Consider the following 15,952-nt stretch of genomic DNA (forward strand, 5'->3'; position numbering starts at 1 on the left):
TAAATATATATGCACTGAACACTGGAGCACCTAAATACACAAAGAAAACATTAAAAGAACTGAAGGGAGTAACACACAGCTATATAGGAACAGTAAGAGACTTCAAAAACCCACTTTCAACAATGGGCAAATCATCAAGATAGAAAATCAATAAGGAAACAGCAGAACTGAAGAGCACTAAAGACTAAATGGACCTAACAGACATATACAGAACACTACACCCAATGGCAGCAGAATACACATTATTTTCTTTTTTATTATTATTAATATTTTTTATTTTTCCATAAGTTATTGGGAGTACAGGTGGTATTTGTTATATGAGTAAGTTCCTTAGTGGTGATTTGTGACATTTTGGTGCAGCCATCACCCAAGCAGTGCACACTGCACCTTATTTGTAGTCTTTTATCCCTCACCCTCTTCCCCCCAAAACCCCAAAGTCCATTATATTCTTATGACTTTGTGTCCTTATAGCTTAGCTCCCACATATCAGTGAGAACATATGATGTTTGGTTTTCCATTCCTGAGTTACTTCACTTAGAATAATACACACCTAATATTGGAGTTCCCAAAGGCATAAAACAATTACTAAGAGACCTAAGAAATGAGATAGACAGCAACAAAATAATAGTAGGGGACTTCAGTAATCCACCGACAGCACTAGACAGGTCATCAAGACGGAAAGTCAACAAAGAAAAAATGGATTTAAACTATACCTTGGAACAAATGGACTTAACAGATACATACAGAACATTTCATCCAACAATCGCAGAATACACATTCTATTCAACAGCGCATGGAACTCTAAGAGAGACCATGTGATAGGCCATAAAACGAGCCTCAATAAATTTAAGAAAATTGAAATTATGTCAAGCACTCTCTCAGACCACCATGGGACAAAATTGGAAATCAACTCCAAAAGGAACCTTCAGAACCATGCAAATACATGAAAATTTAATCAACTGCTCCTGAATGAGTGCTGGGTCAAAAACGAAATCAAGATGAAAATTTAAAAATTCTTCAAACTGAATGACAATAATGATACAGCCTATCAAAACCTCTGGGATACAGCAAAGGTGGTGCTAAGAGGAAAATTCATAGCCCAAAGCACCTACGTCAAAAAGTGTGAAAGAGCACAAACTGACATTCTAAGGTCACACCTCAAGGAACTAGAGAAACTAGAACAAACCGAACCCCAAACCAAGCAGAAGAAAGGAAATTACCAAGATCAGAGCAGAACTAAATAAAACTGGAAAAAAAAAAAAATACAAAAGATAAATGAAACAAAAAGCTGGTTTTTTGAAAAGATAAAATAAATAAACCATTAGCAAGATTAACCAAGAAAAGAGGAGAGAAAATCTAAATAACCTCACTAAGAAACGAAACAGGAGATATTATAATTGACACCACTGAAATACAAAAGATCATTCAAGGCTACTATGAACACCTGTATGCACGTAAATTAGAAAACCTAGAAGAGATGAACAAATTCCTGGAAAAATACAACCCTCCTAGCTTAAATCACGAAGAATTAGATACCCTGAATCACAGACCAATAACAAGCAGCGAGATAGAAATGTTAATTTAAAACTTACCAGCCAGGCATGGTGGCTCACACCTGTAATCCCAGCACATTGAGAGGCTGAGGCGGGTGGATCACCTGAGGTCGGGAGTTCGAGACCAGCCTGACCAAGATGGAGAAACCCCATCTCTACTAAAAATACAAAATTAGCCGGGCGTGGTGGCACATGCCTGTAATCCCAGCTACTTGGGAGGCTGAGGGAGGAGAATTGCTTGAACCCAGGAGGCAGAGGTTGCAATGAGCTGAGATTGCACCACTGCACTCCAGCCTGGACAACAAGAGCAAAACTCCATCTCAAAAAAAAGAAAAAAAAAATTACCAACCAAAAAAAGCCCAGGACTAGAGAGATTTACAGCAGAATTCCACCAGATATTCAAAGAAGAATTGGTACCAATCCTTCAATCCTTTTGACACTACTCCACAAGACAGAGATAGAAGGAACCGTCCCTAATTCATTTTATGAAGCCAGCATCACCCTAATACCAAAACCAGAAAGTGACATAACCAAAAAAGAAAACTACAGACCAATATCCTTGATGAACACTCATGCTAAAATCCTTACTTAAAAAAATACTAGCTAACCAAATCCAACAACATACTAAAAGGATAATCCACCATGATCAAGTGGGTTCCATACCAGGGATGCAGGGATGGTTTAACATATGCAAGTCAATAAATGGGATACACCACATAAACACAATTAAAAACACAATCACATGATCATCTCAACAGATGCAGAAAAAGTACTCAACAAAATCCAGCATCGCTTTATGATTAAAACTGTCAGCAAAATCAGCATACATGGGACATACCTTAATGTAATGAAAGCCATTTATGACAAAGGCACAGCCAACATAATACTGAATGTGGAAATGTTGAAAGTAATCCCTCCGAGAACTGGAAGAAGACAAGGATGCTCACTCTTACCACTCCTCTTCATTATAGCATTGGAAGTCCTAGCCAGAGCAATCAGACAATAGAAAGAAATAAAAGGCATCCAAACCAGTAAAGAGGAAGTAAAACTGTCACTGCTGATGATATGATCGTTTACCTTGAAAACCCTAAGGACTCCTCCTTAGGAGCAAAGCTCCTAGAACTGACGAAATAATTCAACAAAGTTTCCGGATACAAGATTAATGTATACAAATCAGTAGCTTTCTATACACCAACAGCAACCAAATCAAGAACTCAACCCCTTTTACAACAGCTGCAAAAGAAATAAAATACTTAGGAATACACCTAACCAAGGAGTCGAAAGACTTCTACAAGAAAAACTACAAAACACCACTGAAAGAAAGAGACGACACAAATGGAAACACATCCCTACTGTGATTTTTGAGGGGTGTTGAAGAGCCTTGTTTTGGCATATTAACAGGGTTGGTTTTCTGGTTCCTTCTCATTGGGTAGGCTCTGTCAGAGGAAGATCCAAGGCTGAAGACTGTTGTTTGAATCCTTTTGTCCCATGGGATATTCCGTTGATATAGTACTCTCCCCTCTTTTCCTATGGATGTGTCTTCCTGTGAGCCTAACTGCAGTGATTGTTGTCTGTCTTCCAGGTCTAGCCACCTAGCGAGTCTACCCAGCTCCGGGTTGGTACTGGGGGTTGTCTGTACAGAGTCCTGTGATGTGAACCATCTATGGATCTCTCAAATACACATTCTTTTCAAGTGCACATGAAACATTCTAAAGGATAGATCATATCTTAGACCACAAAACAAGTCTAAAAAATTTAAGAAGACTAAAATCATATCACGTATCTTTTCTGTCCACAATTATATGAACCCGAAATGAATAACAAGAAAAAAAATTGGAAAATTCACTAATATCTGGAAATTAAACAACATACTCCTGAACAACCAATGGGTCAAAGAAGAAATCAAAAGAAAAATAAAGAAAATCTTAAAACAAATGAAAACAGAAACACAACATACCAAAACTTTGATATAGCAAAAGCAGTTCTACGAGGAAAGTTTATAGCAATAAATACCTACATTAAGAAAAAAGAAATATCTCAAATGAACAACCTAATTTTATACAACAAATAGAAAAAAAAACAAATTAAGCCCAGAGTTAGCAGAAGGAAGGAAATACTAAAGATCAGAGCAGAAATAAATGAAATGGAGACTAGAAAAAATAATTTAAAAGATCAATATAAGAAATAATATAAAAAGATCAATATAAGTTGTTTTTTCAAAAGATAAGCAAAATTGACAAACCTTTGCCTAGACTACTATGAAAAAAAGAAGATTCAAATAAATAAAATCAGAAATGAAACAGGAGACACTACAATTGATACCACAAAAATACAATCATAAGAGATTAATGAACAACTACATGGCAACAATTTGGCCAACCAAGAAGAAAGAATAAATTCCTAGAAACATACAACCTACCAAAAATGAATCATAAAGAAAATCTGAATAGGTCAATCAATGAGTGAGGGGAATAGATCAATAATCAAAAAGCTCGCTAACAAAGAAAACTCCAAGACCCAAGAAGTTATGCTTCTCAAGCATTAGCGTCACTTTTTCTTTAAATGTTTCATAGAATTCACCAAACTTCCAATAAACTGAAGAGAAAGGAACACTTCCAAACTCACTTTATGAGGTCAGCATTAATGTGATACAAGAACAAGAATGCTGTAAGAATAGAAGATTACAGGCCAATATCCCTGGCGAACATAGATGGAAATATCCTCAACAAAATATTTGCAAACCAAATTCAATAGCACATTAAAAGGATCATACACCATAATCCAATGAGATTCATCCCTAGGATGCAAGGCTGCTGGTTGGACATATGCAAATCAATCAACATGATATGCCACCTTAAAAGGACAAAGAATAAAAATCATATAATCATATCAATAGATGCAGAAAAAGCATTTGACAAAATTCAACATCCTTTCATGACAGAAACTCTCAATACATTAGAAAAAATGTACCTCAACATCATAACACTATATATGACAAGCTCACAGCTAATATCATACCCAACAATGAAAAGCTAAAAACTTGTCCTCTAAGATGAAGAGCAAGACAAAATGCTCACTCTCACCATTTGTATATTATAGTACTGAAAGTTGTAGCCAGGGAAATTAGGCAAGAAAAAGAAATAAAATGCATCCAAATTGAAAAAGAAGAAAAAAATTGTCTGTTTGCAGATGACATAATCTTATATAAAGGAAACCCTAAATATTCCACCAAAAAAAAAAATTAAAACCAATAAATGAATTCAGTAAATTGGCAGGATACAAAATCGACAACAACAAAAGTCAGTAGCATTTCTATACTCTAACAACTATCCAAAAAATTAAAAAAAGAAAATCCCATTTACAATAGTACTTTTTAAATATATAGAAAAAACTTAACCAAGACAGTGAAGGACCTGTATGCTGAAAACTATAAAATACTGATGAAATAAATAGAAGACACAAATACATAGAATAATGTCTAATGTTCATGAATTTAAAAAAATAACACTATTAAAATATCCATACTACCCAAAATTGTCTACAGATTTAATGTAACCCCTACCAAAATTCCAATGGCACTTTTCCCTAAAATATGAAAAACAACCCTAAAATTCATAAGGAAACATAGAAGTCACCACATAGTCAAAGTAATCTCAAGCAAAAAAAAAAAAAAAAAAAAAAAAAGCTGTACGCATCACACTATCTGATTTTAAAATATACTACAAAGCTATGATAATCAAGAGAGCATGACACTGGCATAAAAACAGACATACAAGTAAATGAAACAGAATAGGGCGCCCAGAAATAAATCCATGCATGTAAAATCAATTGATCTACAAAGGTACTGAAGAACACACAATGATGAAAGTACAATCTCTTTAAAAAATGGTGTCAGGAAAACTGTATATCCACATGATATCCACATGATAAACTGTATATCCACATATGAAACTGGCCCGTCTTCTCACACCACATACAAAAAATCAGCTCAAAATGGATTAAATATTTAAACATAATACCTAAAACTGTAAAACTACTAGAAGAAAACATAAGGAAAAGCTTTATGGCATGGGTCAGGGCAATGAATTTTTGGATACACTCCAAAAGCAGAGTCAAGAAAAGCAAAAATTGGCAGGACTGCATCAAACTAGAAAGCTCTGCACAACAAAGGAAACAGAGTAAAGAGACAACCTATGGAATGGGAGAAAACATGTGTGAACCATATATGAGATAAGAGGTTATTATCCAAAATACTAAAATACATATTAAGAAATTCAAACAACTCAAAAGCGAAAAAAAACAAACAACCTGATTAAAAATGGGCAAAGGATGTGAGTAACATTTGTTAAAAGAAGACATACAAACGGCTAACTGGTATATGAAAATATGTTCAACACCACTAATCATCAGGGTAATGCAGATCAAAACTATAATGAGATATCACCTCACATCTGTTAGGAAGGCCACTATCAAAAAGATGAAGGATATGGAGAAAAAGAAACCCTTGTACACTGTTGGTGGGAATGTAAAGTGGTAAGGACATTATGGAAAACAGTTTGGTGGTTCCTCAAAATGTTAGGTTACCAAAAGATCCAACAATCCAACTCAAAATGTTAGGTTACCAAAAGATCCAACAATCCTACTACTGGGTACATAGCAAAAGGAAATGAAATATCTCAAAGGGATATCTGCACTCTCATGTTCACTGCAGCATTATTCACAACAGCCAAGATACGGAATCAATCTAAGTGTCCCACAACAGATGAACAGAGAAAGAAAATGTGGTATAATGGTATAAAGAAATGTGGCATAATGGAATATTATCTGGCCTTATAAAAAGAAGAAAATACTGTCACTTATAATAACATAGATGAATCTGAGGAATAGTGAAATAAGTTAAGGTACACAAAAAGACAAACGATCTTATTCATATGTGAAAAAAGCTAATTCCAAAAGGTCGTATACAGTACGATTCCATTTATATAAACTTTCTGAAATAAAAATTTAGAAATGAGGGGAGGAATGAGGTGGGTTTGATTATAAAAGACAACATGAGGGATCTTTGTGGTGACAGAACTACTCAGTATCCCGTGATGAATACACAAACCTTTTCATGAGATAAAACTGTATAAAACTAAATAAACACACACACGCAAGTAAAACTGAAAAAATTTGAGTAAGATCAATGGATTGTATCAATAGGAGTATCCTGCTTGTAGTATTGTAACATAGTTTTTTGGGTGTTTTGTTTTTTGTTTTTGAGACAGGGTCTCACTCTGTCACCCAGGCTGAAGTGCAATGGCACAACCATGGCTCACTGCAGCCTCAACATTCCCCAGGGCTCAGATGATCCTCCCACCTCAGCGGCAGCTGGGACTACAGGTGTGCACCACCACACTCAACTAATTTTTGTACTTTTTGTAGAGATGGGGTTGTATCATGTTGCCCTAAATTTTTTTCAGAGTTTAATTCAAACAGTGTAGCTAGTGTGGGATACAAATTACTTACATTTGGGACATCAATTGCTATTTCCCTCATGGCACTGGGTCTGATGTCATTCATTGCCTGCAAGAAATCATTCAGAGTAATCTTCACCAGTCCAGCCACCTTGACATCAGGGAGGTTAGGCTGTTTTTTCAGGATTCTCCGCAAGGCACAGAGACCTACAAAGAGAGGAAAGTAACACAAGATTTGTCTTCTCCTTAATAAATACAGACTGAATTGATGGCTCGGGTGGCCCATCTGGAGTGGTCTCCGTGAAGACACTGGCTGCAGCGGGGGAGGCATGGCCAGGGCTGCGTACTCCATGAAGCCAGTGGGAGCTGGGAGCAGGCAGGAATCCTGCTCTTTTCCAAGTTGGTGGGGTGGGAGCCCCACTTACCCAGGCACAGCTGCAGCCACCCAGCCATGGCTGTGGACCCAGGTATCCCTCCACTCTCAAGAACCCAGGAAGTACCCCCTGCCCCAACAGGCTCCGAAGTGCCTGCTTCTACTGCCTGGTCTCTCCCTAATCCCAGAAAAACTTTTTGCCTGCTCTGATTTCAGACCAAAGTTAAGGCTGAGCCAAGCCACTGTCATGACCCACCTAGGTATTCATGTGCTCAAGGTGGCGCTGACACACCAGCTCCCTGCCACCTTGGTCCCCTCCAGACTTTGGGTGCCAATGAGCATGGGAGGGAGGCTAAGGGTGGCTCGGCGCAGTTCTGCAAGCGCCCCTCAGCACGAACAGTCCAGGCACCATGGACAACATGATTGATGGCAGCAGGAGGCAGAGAGGCTCTTGGGCAGAAAGGAGTGAGTCCCTGGTGAAGCCCCACCTTCAAGCCAGGGACACCCTGAAGCATGGAGGGCAGGCTGTCAGCACTGGGTAGAGTCTGTGGCCCAGAGCAAGAACTTATGGTGCTTTTTCTGGGTCTGCCTATGGACCAATCAGCATGCACTTCCTCCCCTCTGAAGCCCATAAAAACCCGACTCAGCCAGGACTGAGTCAGGACTACCAGCTCTGAGAAGGAGCTACCTACTCTGGGTCTCCTCTCCACTGAGAGCTAGACATTTGTTGGGACACCCTGCCTATGGAAAGGAGCCACCCACTCCAGCTCTCCTCTCTGCTGAGAGTTAGACACTCATTGGGACAACCTGCCTGCAGAAAGAAGCCACCCACTGCAGGTCTTCTCTCTGCTGACAGCTGGACACTCATCAGGCTGACCAGCCTGAGGATAGCAGCTACTCACTCTGGGTCTCCTCTCCACTGAGAAGTGGACACTAGTCAGGATGCCAGATAGGAGCTACCCATTCCGGGTCTCCTCTCCACTGAGAGCTGGACACACATTGGGACAACCTGCCTACACAAAGAAGCTACCGACTCTGGGTCTCCTCTCCACTGACAGCAGGACACCTGTCAGGATGACCTACCTGCAGAAAGGAGCTACCCACTCCAGGTGTCCTCTCTGCTGAGAGCTAGACGTTTGTGAGGACGGCCTGCCTGTGGACAGGAGCTACCCACTCCAGGTATCCTCTCTGCTGAGAGCTGGACACTCCTCAGGACAACCTGATGGCAGAAGGACCTACCCACTTCGGGTCTCCTGAGAGCTGTTCTGTTGCTCAATGAAGCTCCTCTTTGCCCTGCTCACCCTCCAGCTGTCCAAATACCTCATTCTTCCTGAAGGCTGGACAAGAACTCAGGACCTGCCAAATGGCAGGACTGAAAGAGCTATAACACAAACAGGACTGAAACAGGCCCACTGGTCACCACATTGCGGGTAACAAGAAGAAGAGGAGCTGTGGCCCTTTGGGGAGCTCAGAAGCAAGGGCTGTGATCAGAGCTGTGACACCAGAGCTGTGACACTCTCTTTGGGGCTCTGCTATTTCCAATATCTCCAAGCTTCCAGGTACCACCACGTTCCCTGGTGCCCACGGGGGAAAACACTTGTGGTACGCCTGGTCCAGCCACATCCTTACACAGAGCTGGCGACTGTGCCTGCACCTACAGCTGTCCACTCCACTGCAGCCAGCATGCCTGGCTGTGTGCAGTGGCCGGACCTCAGGCTCACTCACACCCTCTTCACAGCTCTGTGCCTGGCTCACCCTTGGCAGGTGTAGGATCCAGGCCAATAGCACAAGCCAAGTACAGCCTGCTGGGCCAAGTGGGCAGAAAAGCCCAGTGGGTCCGAGCAAAACTCAGGCAGAGGCGCCACCAGCCACAGAGGTTTCTGGCTGGAAAAGTGGCACCCTAAGGATCCTGTGACAGAATTATCACCAATAAAAATAATAAAAAACCCAAACCCCATGCAAGATTACAGCATTTAAAACATTTTGTCCTTGTAAGGGAGGGGATGAGAGGTGGGAAGGGAGGTGGAAGAATGTGAAGGATAAATGTAAAAATCCAAGCCCTTAGTTTTGTCAATGAAAATATGACAAATATTTAATATGAGAAAGCATAATTTACAAATATAAAATGGAATTTACAAAACAACATCCATAAAAAAAGCCATAAAGATTTATCAAAATAATTTGTTTGGGGAACTTCTTTTAAAAGAGTAAAATATTAAAATTAAAACATGCTTTTGCCCCTGCCCTTTTGGTAAATACATTCAAACTAGAATTACAAAGTTTTAAGGTATTGGGAAAACACCTTCAAGGAAACTTTCAGGTGGCAGTTGGAAATGTGATTTTGGAATACAAGAGCAAAGCAAACTTCAGAGTGATGTGCATACAGATAAGATGTGATATTATAGCAATGGAGAGATCTATAAGGGGAGGCTAGTGAGGGGGTCAGGGATGGAGGAATAAATGTAGAAGGCTCAATCTTAGCAAAGCCCATCAATTGAATAGCATAAAAAGAAATGATGGTTTTAAAAGGCAGAGGAAAAATAGGATGACATAGAATAAAAGGTACTAAAGCAGCCAGGAGGATAGTCAACAAAGTCAAATTTAGAGAGATCCAAAATAAATTCAAAGATATCATGCTGACTTGAGAAATTAGATACTAAGTTCCTTGTCTTTGCTATTTGCTTGAAGTTTAAACACTGACAAGAGTGAATGTTCCCTCCATTAGGTTGTGAGATTTAGAGCCCTTTGATCTGTGATAATCTTTAGTCTAGAAGACAGTAAGTCACTAGATGCTCTTTGTGTTAAGACTGTTTAATAAAATTTCAGTTTGAAGGAGTTTAATCTCAGAGATCTCTCAGAAACCCAGTCTGAATATCTGAAGTTGTCCTGGAACACCATCTAGCTTCCATGGTTTTTTAACCTTTCTTGTTCAAAACACTATGCCTCAATACAGTTTTACTAAATAAAAATGATACCACTCCATCATTCTGTTTTCACTTATTTGAACTTTTATATATAAACAGAAGCATTAATAAAAAGAAGACACAAAACTCCACAAAACAGAGGGCTGAGTATCTTTCACTACCAAGAAAAAGCAATGAGTAGTACAAAGAAGCTCCAAAAATAGATCCCCTGCTTCCTAAAGCCAGCAAGTCACTTATTTAGGCCATCTTACAAATACCCACTTGCTTTTTCTGCCTTACAAAATGCTGAAAGATGGTTCTTCACATCTCTTGCATTTCTGCTTGAGAATAAAATCACCGACTGCCTCTGTTCAAGACTATCTTTTGAAGGATGTTGGTAAGCAGGAAAATAAAGTGTCTCTCTCCAAAGCAAAGGATAGACATGCTTACTGTCCATTATAAAAGATTAAGGTTCTATAATTCAAGGCTCCCCTACTTTGATGCAAGCTTATACAGGTTCAAGTGTCAGGGAGCCCTCTGTATCACTCTGTGAAAAGTGAGGCTCCGGAACAGGTGCGAATGCTGCTACCCTAGCTAATTATGTTGCTGCAATATTCTGTCCTTTGACTCTTCCGCAGGCACTAACAAAATCTGTTAGCCAGCAAGTAGAGTAAAACCTCAGGCCCTTTACAATTCTTGACATGTTTATGTCTGCTATGGTTTGAATTTTTTTGTCTCCTCCAAAACTCATGTTAAAACTTAATCCCTAATGACACACTGATGGAAGGTGAGGCCTAAAGATAGGTGTCTCCACCCTCATGAATGGATTAATGCAGCTATAAAAAGGGCTTGCAGGAGTGGGCTCACTCTATCTCACTCTTCTGCGATGTGAGGACACACAATGTTCCTCTCCTTTAGAGAATACAGCATTCAAGGCATCATCTTGGATGCAAAGAGACTGAGCCCAAGCCTCCCAGCACCTTAATCTTGGACTTTCCAGCCTCCAGAACTGTGAGAAATAAATTTCTGTTCTTTGTAAATTACCAAGTATGTGGTATTTTGTTATAGCAGCACAAACTGGACTAAGATGATGATAAATTGGGTTGATTTACTACTCAACATACTCATTAGTTAAATGGAGCAGAAGCATTAAAAAATATTACAGTTCAACTTAAGAGTTTTCAACTTTATGGCTGGGAGTGGTGGCTCACACCTGTAATCCCAACACTTTGGGAGGCCGAGGCAGGTGGATCACCTGAGGTCGAGAGTTTGAGACCAGCCTGACCAACATGGAGAAACTCCATCTCTACTAAAAATACAAAATTAGCCAAGTGTGGTGGTGCATGCCTGTAATCCTAGCTACTTGGGAGGCTGAGGCAGAAGAATCGCTTGAACCCTGGAGGCGGAGGTTACGATGAGCCGAGATGGCACCATTGCACTCTAGCCTGGGCAAGAAGAGCAAAACTCCATCTCAGAAAAAAAAAAAAAAAAAAAAAAAAAGAGTTTTCTGCTTTACAGTGGTACAAAAGCAATATGAATTCAGTAATTTTCTTGCAACACTGGGTAGCTGCAGCAAGCCACAGTTCCAAGTCAGCTACACACATATTTTGACTCACAAGTTTTTTCAGGACATAACCTTATCATAAGTTGAGGAGTATCTATGCAGTGCTGTGTTGTATCAAACAGCACCTTGTGGCCTGAAAAAAATTTAAGATGTTCCTAAAACATCTAACATAACTGGACGTAATCAAAATACTTCAGTGCCAGATAGTATCTGGCAATACTTGCCAATATTTCTAACTTGGACCAGATACATCACTCTACTGAGACAGAAAAACTGAAACAAGTAAAATGGTCTAATAATTTGCCTGCCACATTTTTTTATATCATGCAAACATAAAATTGGACAATAAATGAGACATTATTTTCATTTAAGGAAGGGGTTTGGAAAACACAGGCAATATGTGGTTTTTAAAAGTATACTTAATATTGTAATATAAATGTATTTATAAAACACCAAAATCTCTATTATTGCTAATACAAACTACAGAACTTAAGCTGGATAAAATCTCCACTCCTCCGAACATAGAAAGAAAATAGTACTTTACCGGAGGAAAAACAAAGGCAACAGAAACATGGAATTTTTCAAAAGTTAAAAAATAGTAAAGTACAAGCTGGGCACAGTGGCTCACACCTGTAATCCCAACACTTTGGGAGGCTGAGACGGGTGGATAACTTGCATCCAGGAGTCCAAGACTAGCCTAGACAACATAGTGTGACCCCATCTCTAAAAGAAATTCAAAAATTAGCCAGGCTTCGTGGCATGTACCTGTAATCCTAGCTACATGCGATGATTGCTTGAGCCCAGGAAGTCAAGACTGCAGTGAGCCATCATTATGCTACTGCACTCAGCCACTCAACTTGGGTGACAGGTGAGACCCTGTCTCCAAAAAAGTAAAGTACAAAGACTGATTCTGTAATAAACATAGCACAACTTAATGTACCCAAATAATAAGTAAACATGTGTTGCAAGGTTTGCTATGCATACTAGTCCCTGATAAGCCAAGGAGACAAACGTAGGATATTCACTAAAGGCCAAGTTAAAATGTGTAACTAAAAAGACAATGGGAAGAGGATGAAATAATAAAAATACTTGCCTATTCCAAAATAATGAAAAAAAAAAAAAAGGAAAAACAATATACAAGAAGTGAGGCAAATAAGGAAGTAGACTGAACCTAAGTATTTTAAGGTATTACCCTAAATATAAATGTATTAAGTACTTGAATTTAAACAATGACAACAGCAGCTGGATTAAAAAAATAAAACCCCAATTTACCCTGCATACAAGTGATGTACCTGAAATATAAGAATATAGAAAGGTTGAAAGTAAAAGAATAAAAGGAATACTATGCAAATATACACAGAATGAAATATACATGGAAGGATAACAGTGCACCTATATCTACTATTAAACAGGCATTAAGTAAAAAGCATCACTAGACACTTGGGGTAATAAAAGGGCCAATTCACCAAGAATATACAAAATTCTAAATTAATACATGCCTGATAACAAAATTCAAAATATATAAAACAAAAGTAAACAGAACTAAATGTAGAAACAGACCTTGCTTGCAGGTTTTAACATACTTGCCTTATAAGCCAAAATTTTTAAACAGAATATATAGAAGATATCAGAAGATATGAAAAACAAAATTAACTCACTTATCCTTAATTGGCATAGATTTAAAAACAACATCAAAATAATAAAATAACTCTGTTTTCCAACATACCTGGAATATCTACCAAAACTGACCCTATGCTAGGACACAAAGCAAGTCTCCATGTAACTCAAAGACTGAAATCATAAAGCATAGTTCTCAGACCTCAGGAGAATGAATAACAAAATCAGTAACAAAAAAATGCTAAGAAATACACAAATATCTGAAAATCAGTTAATTCATTTCTAAATAACTCATGGTTCAACAAAAAATCATAATGAAAACTGAATTTTTTCAACTGAAAAATAATACAAATATAACATGAAAATCTGTAGGATGCTGCTACTGCAGTACTGAAGGGGACACTGGTAGGCTTAATGTACACAGAAAAAAAGACTGACAGTCAATGAGGCATTCATCTTAAGAAATTAGGAAAAGAAGAAGAAATTAAACCAAAAAGAAAAAAGAAGCAGGGAAATAATGAATAAAACAAATGCTAAATTTAAAAAAATAACCAATAAAGCCAAAGGCTGGTTGTCTGAAAATGTGAGAGAAGAGATACATTTCCAATATTAGGAATGAAAAAGAAGACATCATTACAAAACCTACAGTCATTAAAAAGATAAGAGGATACTAGGAATAACTTTATGCCAAATAATTTGAAATGTAGATAAAATGAACAAATTTCTAGGGGAAAAAAATTTACCGAAACTAATATACAAACAAAAAAACTATACAATTTGAATATTTCAATAGATATTAAAGAAATTAAATCTATAATTAAAACCTTTCCCACAGAGAAAATTCTAAGCACAGATGGTTTCAATGATAAATGTCACCAAATACTTAAGGACGAATATGACATTAATTTTTTAAAAACTGTTCCAGAGAAAAAATAATTCCCAACTTGATTCACAAGGGTAGCATAATCCCGCTCCCCAAATCTTAAAGGGGTATTACAAGAAAAAAAATTGCAGGTCAATCTCTCACATGAACATAGGTGCAAATATCTTAAACAAAACATCAGCCAAAAGATCAATACATTAAAAAGAATTACAAAATTGTGACAAGTTGGCTATATTACAGGAATGTCAGATTCATGTAACACTTAAAAATCAATCAACATCATTCTTCACATTGACAGAATAAAGAGATCATAAGACTATCTCAATAAATGTAGAAATGTGATAAAATATCATTAATTATATTTTTTAAAAAGCTAGGAATAGATACAAACCTCCTTATCACACATACAGCCAAAAAAAAAAATTCTTAATATTAAGTAACAGTTTGTAAACATTCTCTTAAATCAAGAATGAGATAAGGATTACTATTGTTACCACTTCTATTAAATACTATCAGAGGTCCTATCTAGTACAGTAAGTCAAGGAAAAGAAAAAATAGGTATAGAGTTGAACAAAATAAAATTTAAAACTCATTATTTGAAATGTATACATAGAAAACTATAACATAACTGATAGATTTAAAAAACTCAAAAGAACTTACATACACACTACTAAAATTTTGTTTTTTGTGGTTTTTCTGAGACAGGGTCTCCCTCTGTCACCCAGTCTGGAGTGTTGCGGTGCAATCTCAGCTCATTGTAGCTTCAACCTCCCACACTCAAGCAATCTTCCCACCTCAGCCTCACAAGTAGCTGGGACTACAGGTGCATACCACCACGCTCAGTTTTTCTGTAAATTTTCTGTAGAGATGGTGTCCCACTATGTTGCCCAGGCTGGTCTCAAACTCCTGGGCTTACGGGATCCTCCCGCCTTGGCCTCTCAATGTGCTGGAGTTATAGGTATAAGCCACTGTGCCTGGCCCACGCCATTAAAACTAGTAAGTGCATTTGGCAAGGTAGGTAGACACAGTCAATACAAAAAAAATTTACTTTTTCTATTGGGAGGCCAAAGTGGGTGGATTACTTGAGGTCAGGAGTTCATGACCAGCCTCACCAACATAGTGAAACCCCATCTTTACTAAGCTACTTAGGAGGCTGAGGCACAAGAATTGCTTGAACCCGGGAGGCAGAGGTTGCAGTAAGAAGCTGAGATCGTGCCACTGCACTCCAGCCTGAGTGACAAAGCAAGACTGTCTCAAAAACAAAATTTTTTTTTTACTTTTTCTAGACACAGTCATGCATTGCTTAATGACACGGACGCGTTCTGAGAGATGTGTCTTTATGTGATTTTGTTGTTTGCAAACATTATAGAGTATACTTATACAAATCTAGGTGGTATGGCCTACTATCCACCTAGGTTATATGGTATTGCCTATTGCTCCTAGGCTACAAACCTGTACAGCATGTTACTATACACAATACTGTAGGGAACAGTAACACAATGGTATTTGTATATCTAAACACAGAAAAAGAAAAGGTACAGTAAAAATACAGTATAAAAGATTTAAAAAGATCCTGCTACTGCACTGTAGCCTGGGTGACAAA

The 15,952-nt window shown here is 38.2% G+C and overlaps 1 protein-coding gene across 7 annotated transcripts in view; it reads right to left on the bottom strand.

The window, feature by feature from the left end:
• AFG2A (AFG2 AAA ATPase homolog A) overlaps nt 1–15,952 on the bottom strand; it is a 379,087-nt gene that overhangs the window by 322,088 nt on the left and 41,047 nt on the right. For all 7 annotated transcript variants that reach the window (XM_011748818.3, XM_011748817.3, XM_011748822.2 and 4 more), the window contains one exon: nt 7,062–7,216. In XM_011748818.3, the coding sequence (XP_011747120.2) occupies nt 7,062–7,216 (155 nt within the window). The remainder of the gene's footprint in view (nt 1–7,061; nt 7,217–15,952) is intronic.

The sequence above is a fragment of the Macaca nemestrina genome, chromosome 3 (assembly GCF_043159975.1).
Source record: "Macaca nemestrina isolate mMacNem1 chromosome 3, mMacNem.hap1, whole genome shotgun sequence".
In the NCBI taxonomy this organism is placed as follows: domain Eukaryota; kingdom Metazoa; phylum Chordata; class Mammalia; order Primates; family Cercopithecidae; genus Macaca; species Macaca nemestrina.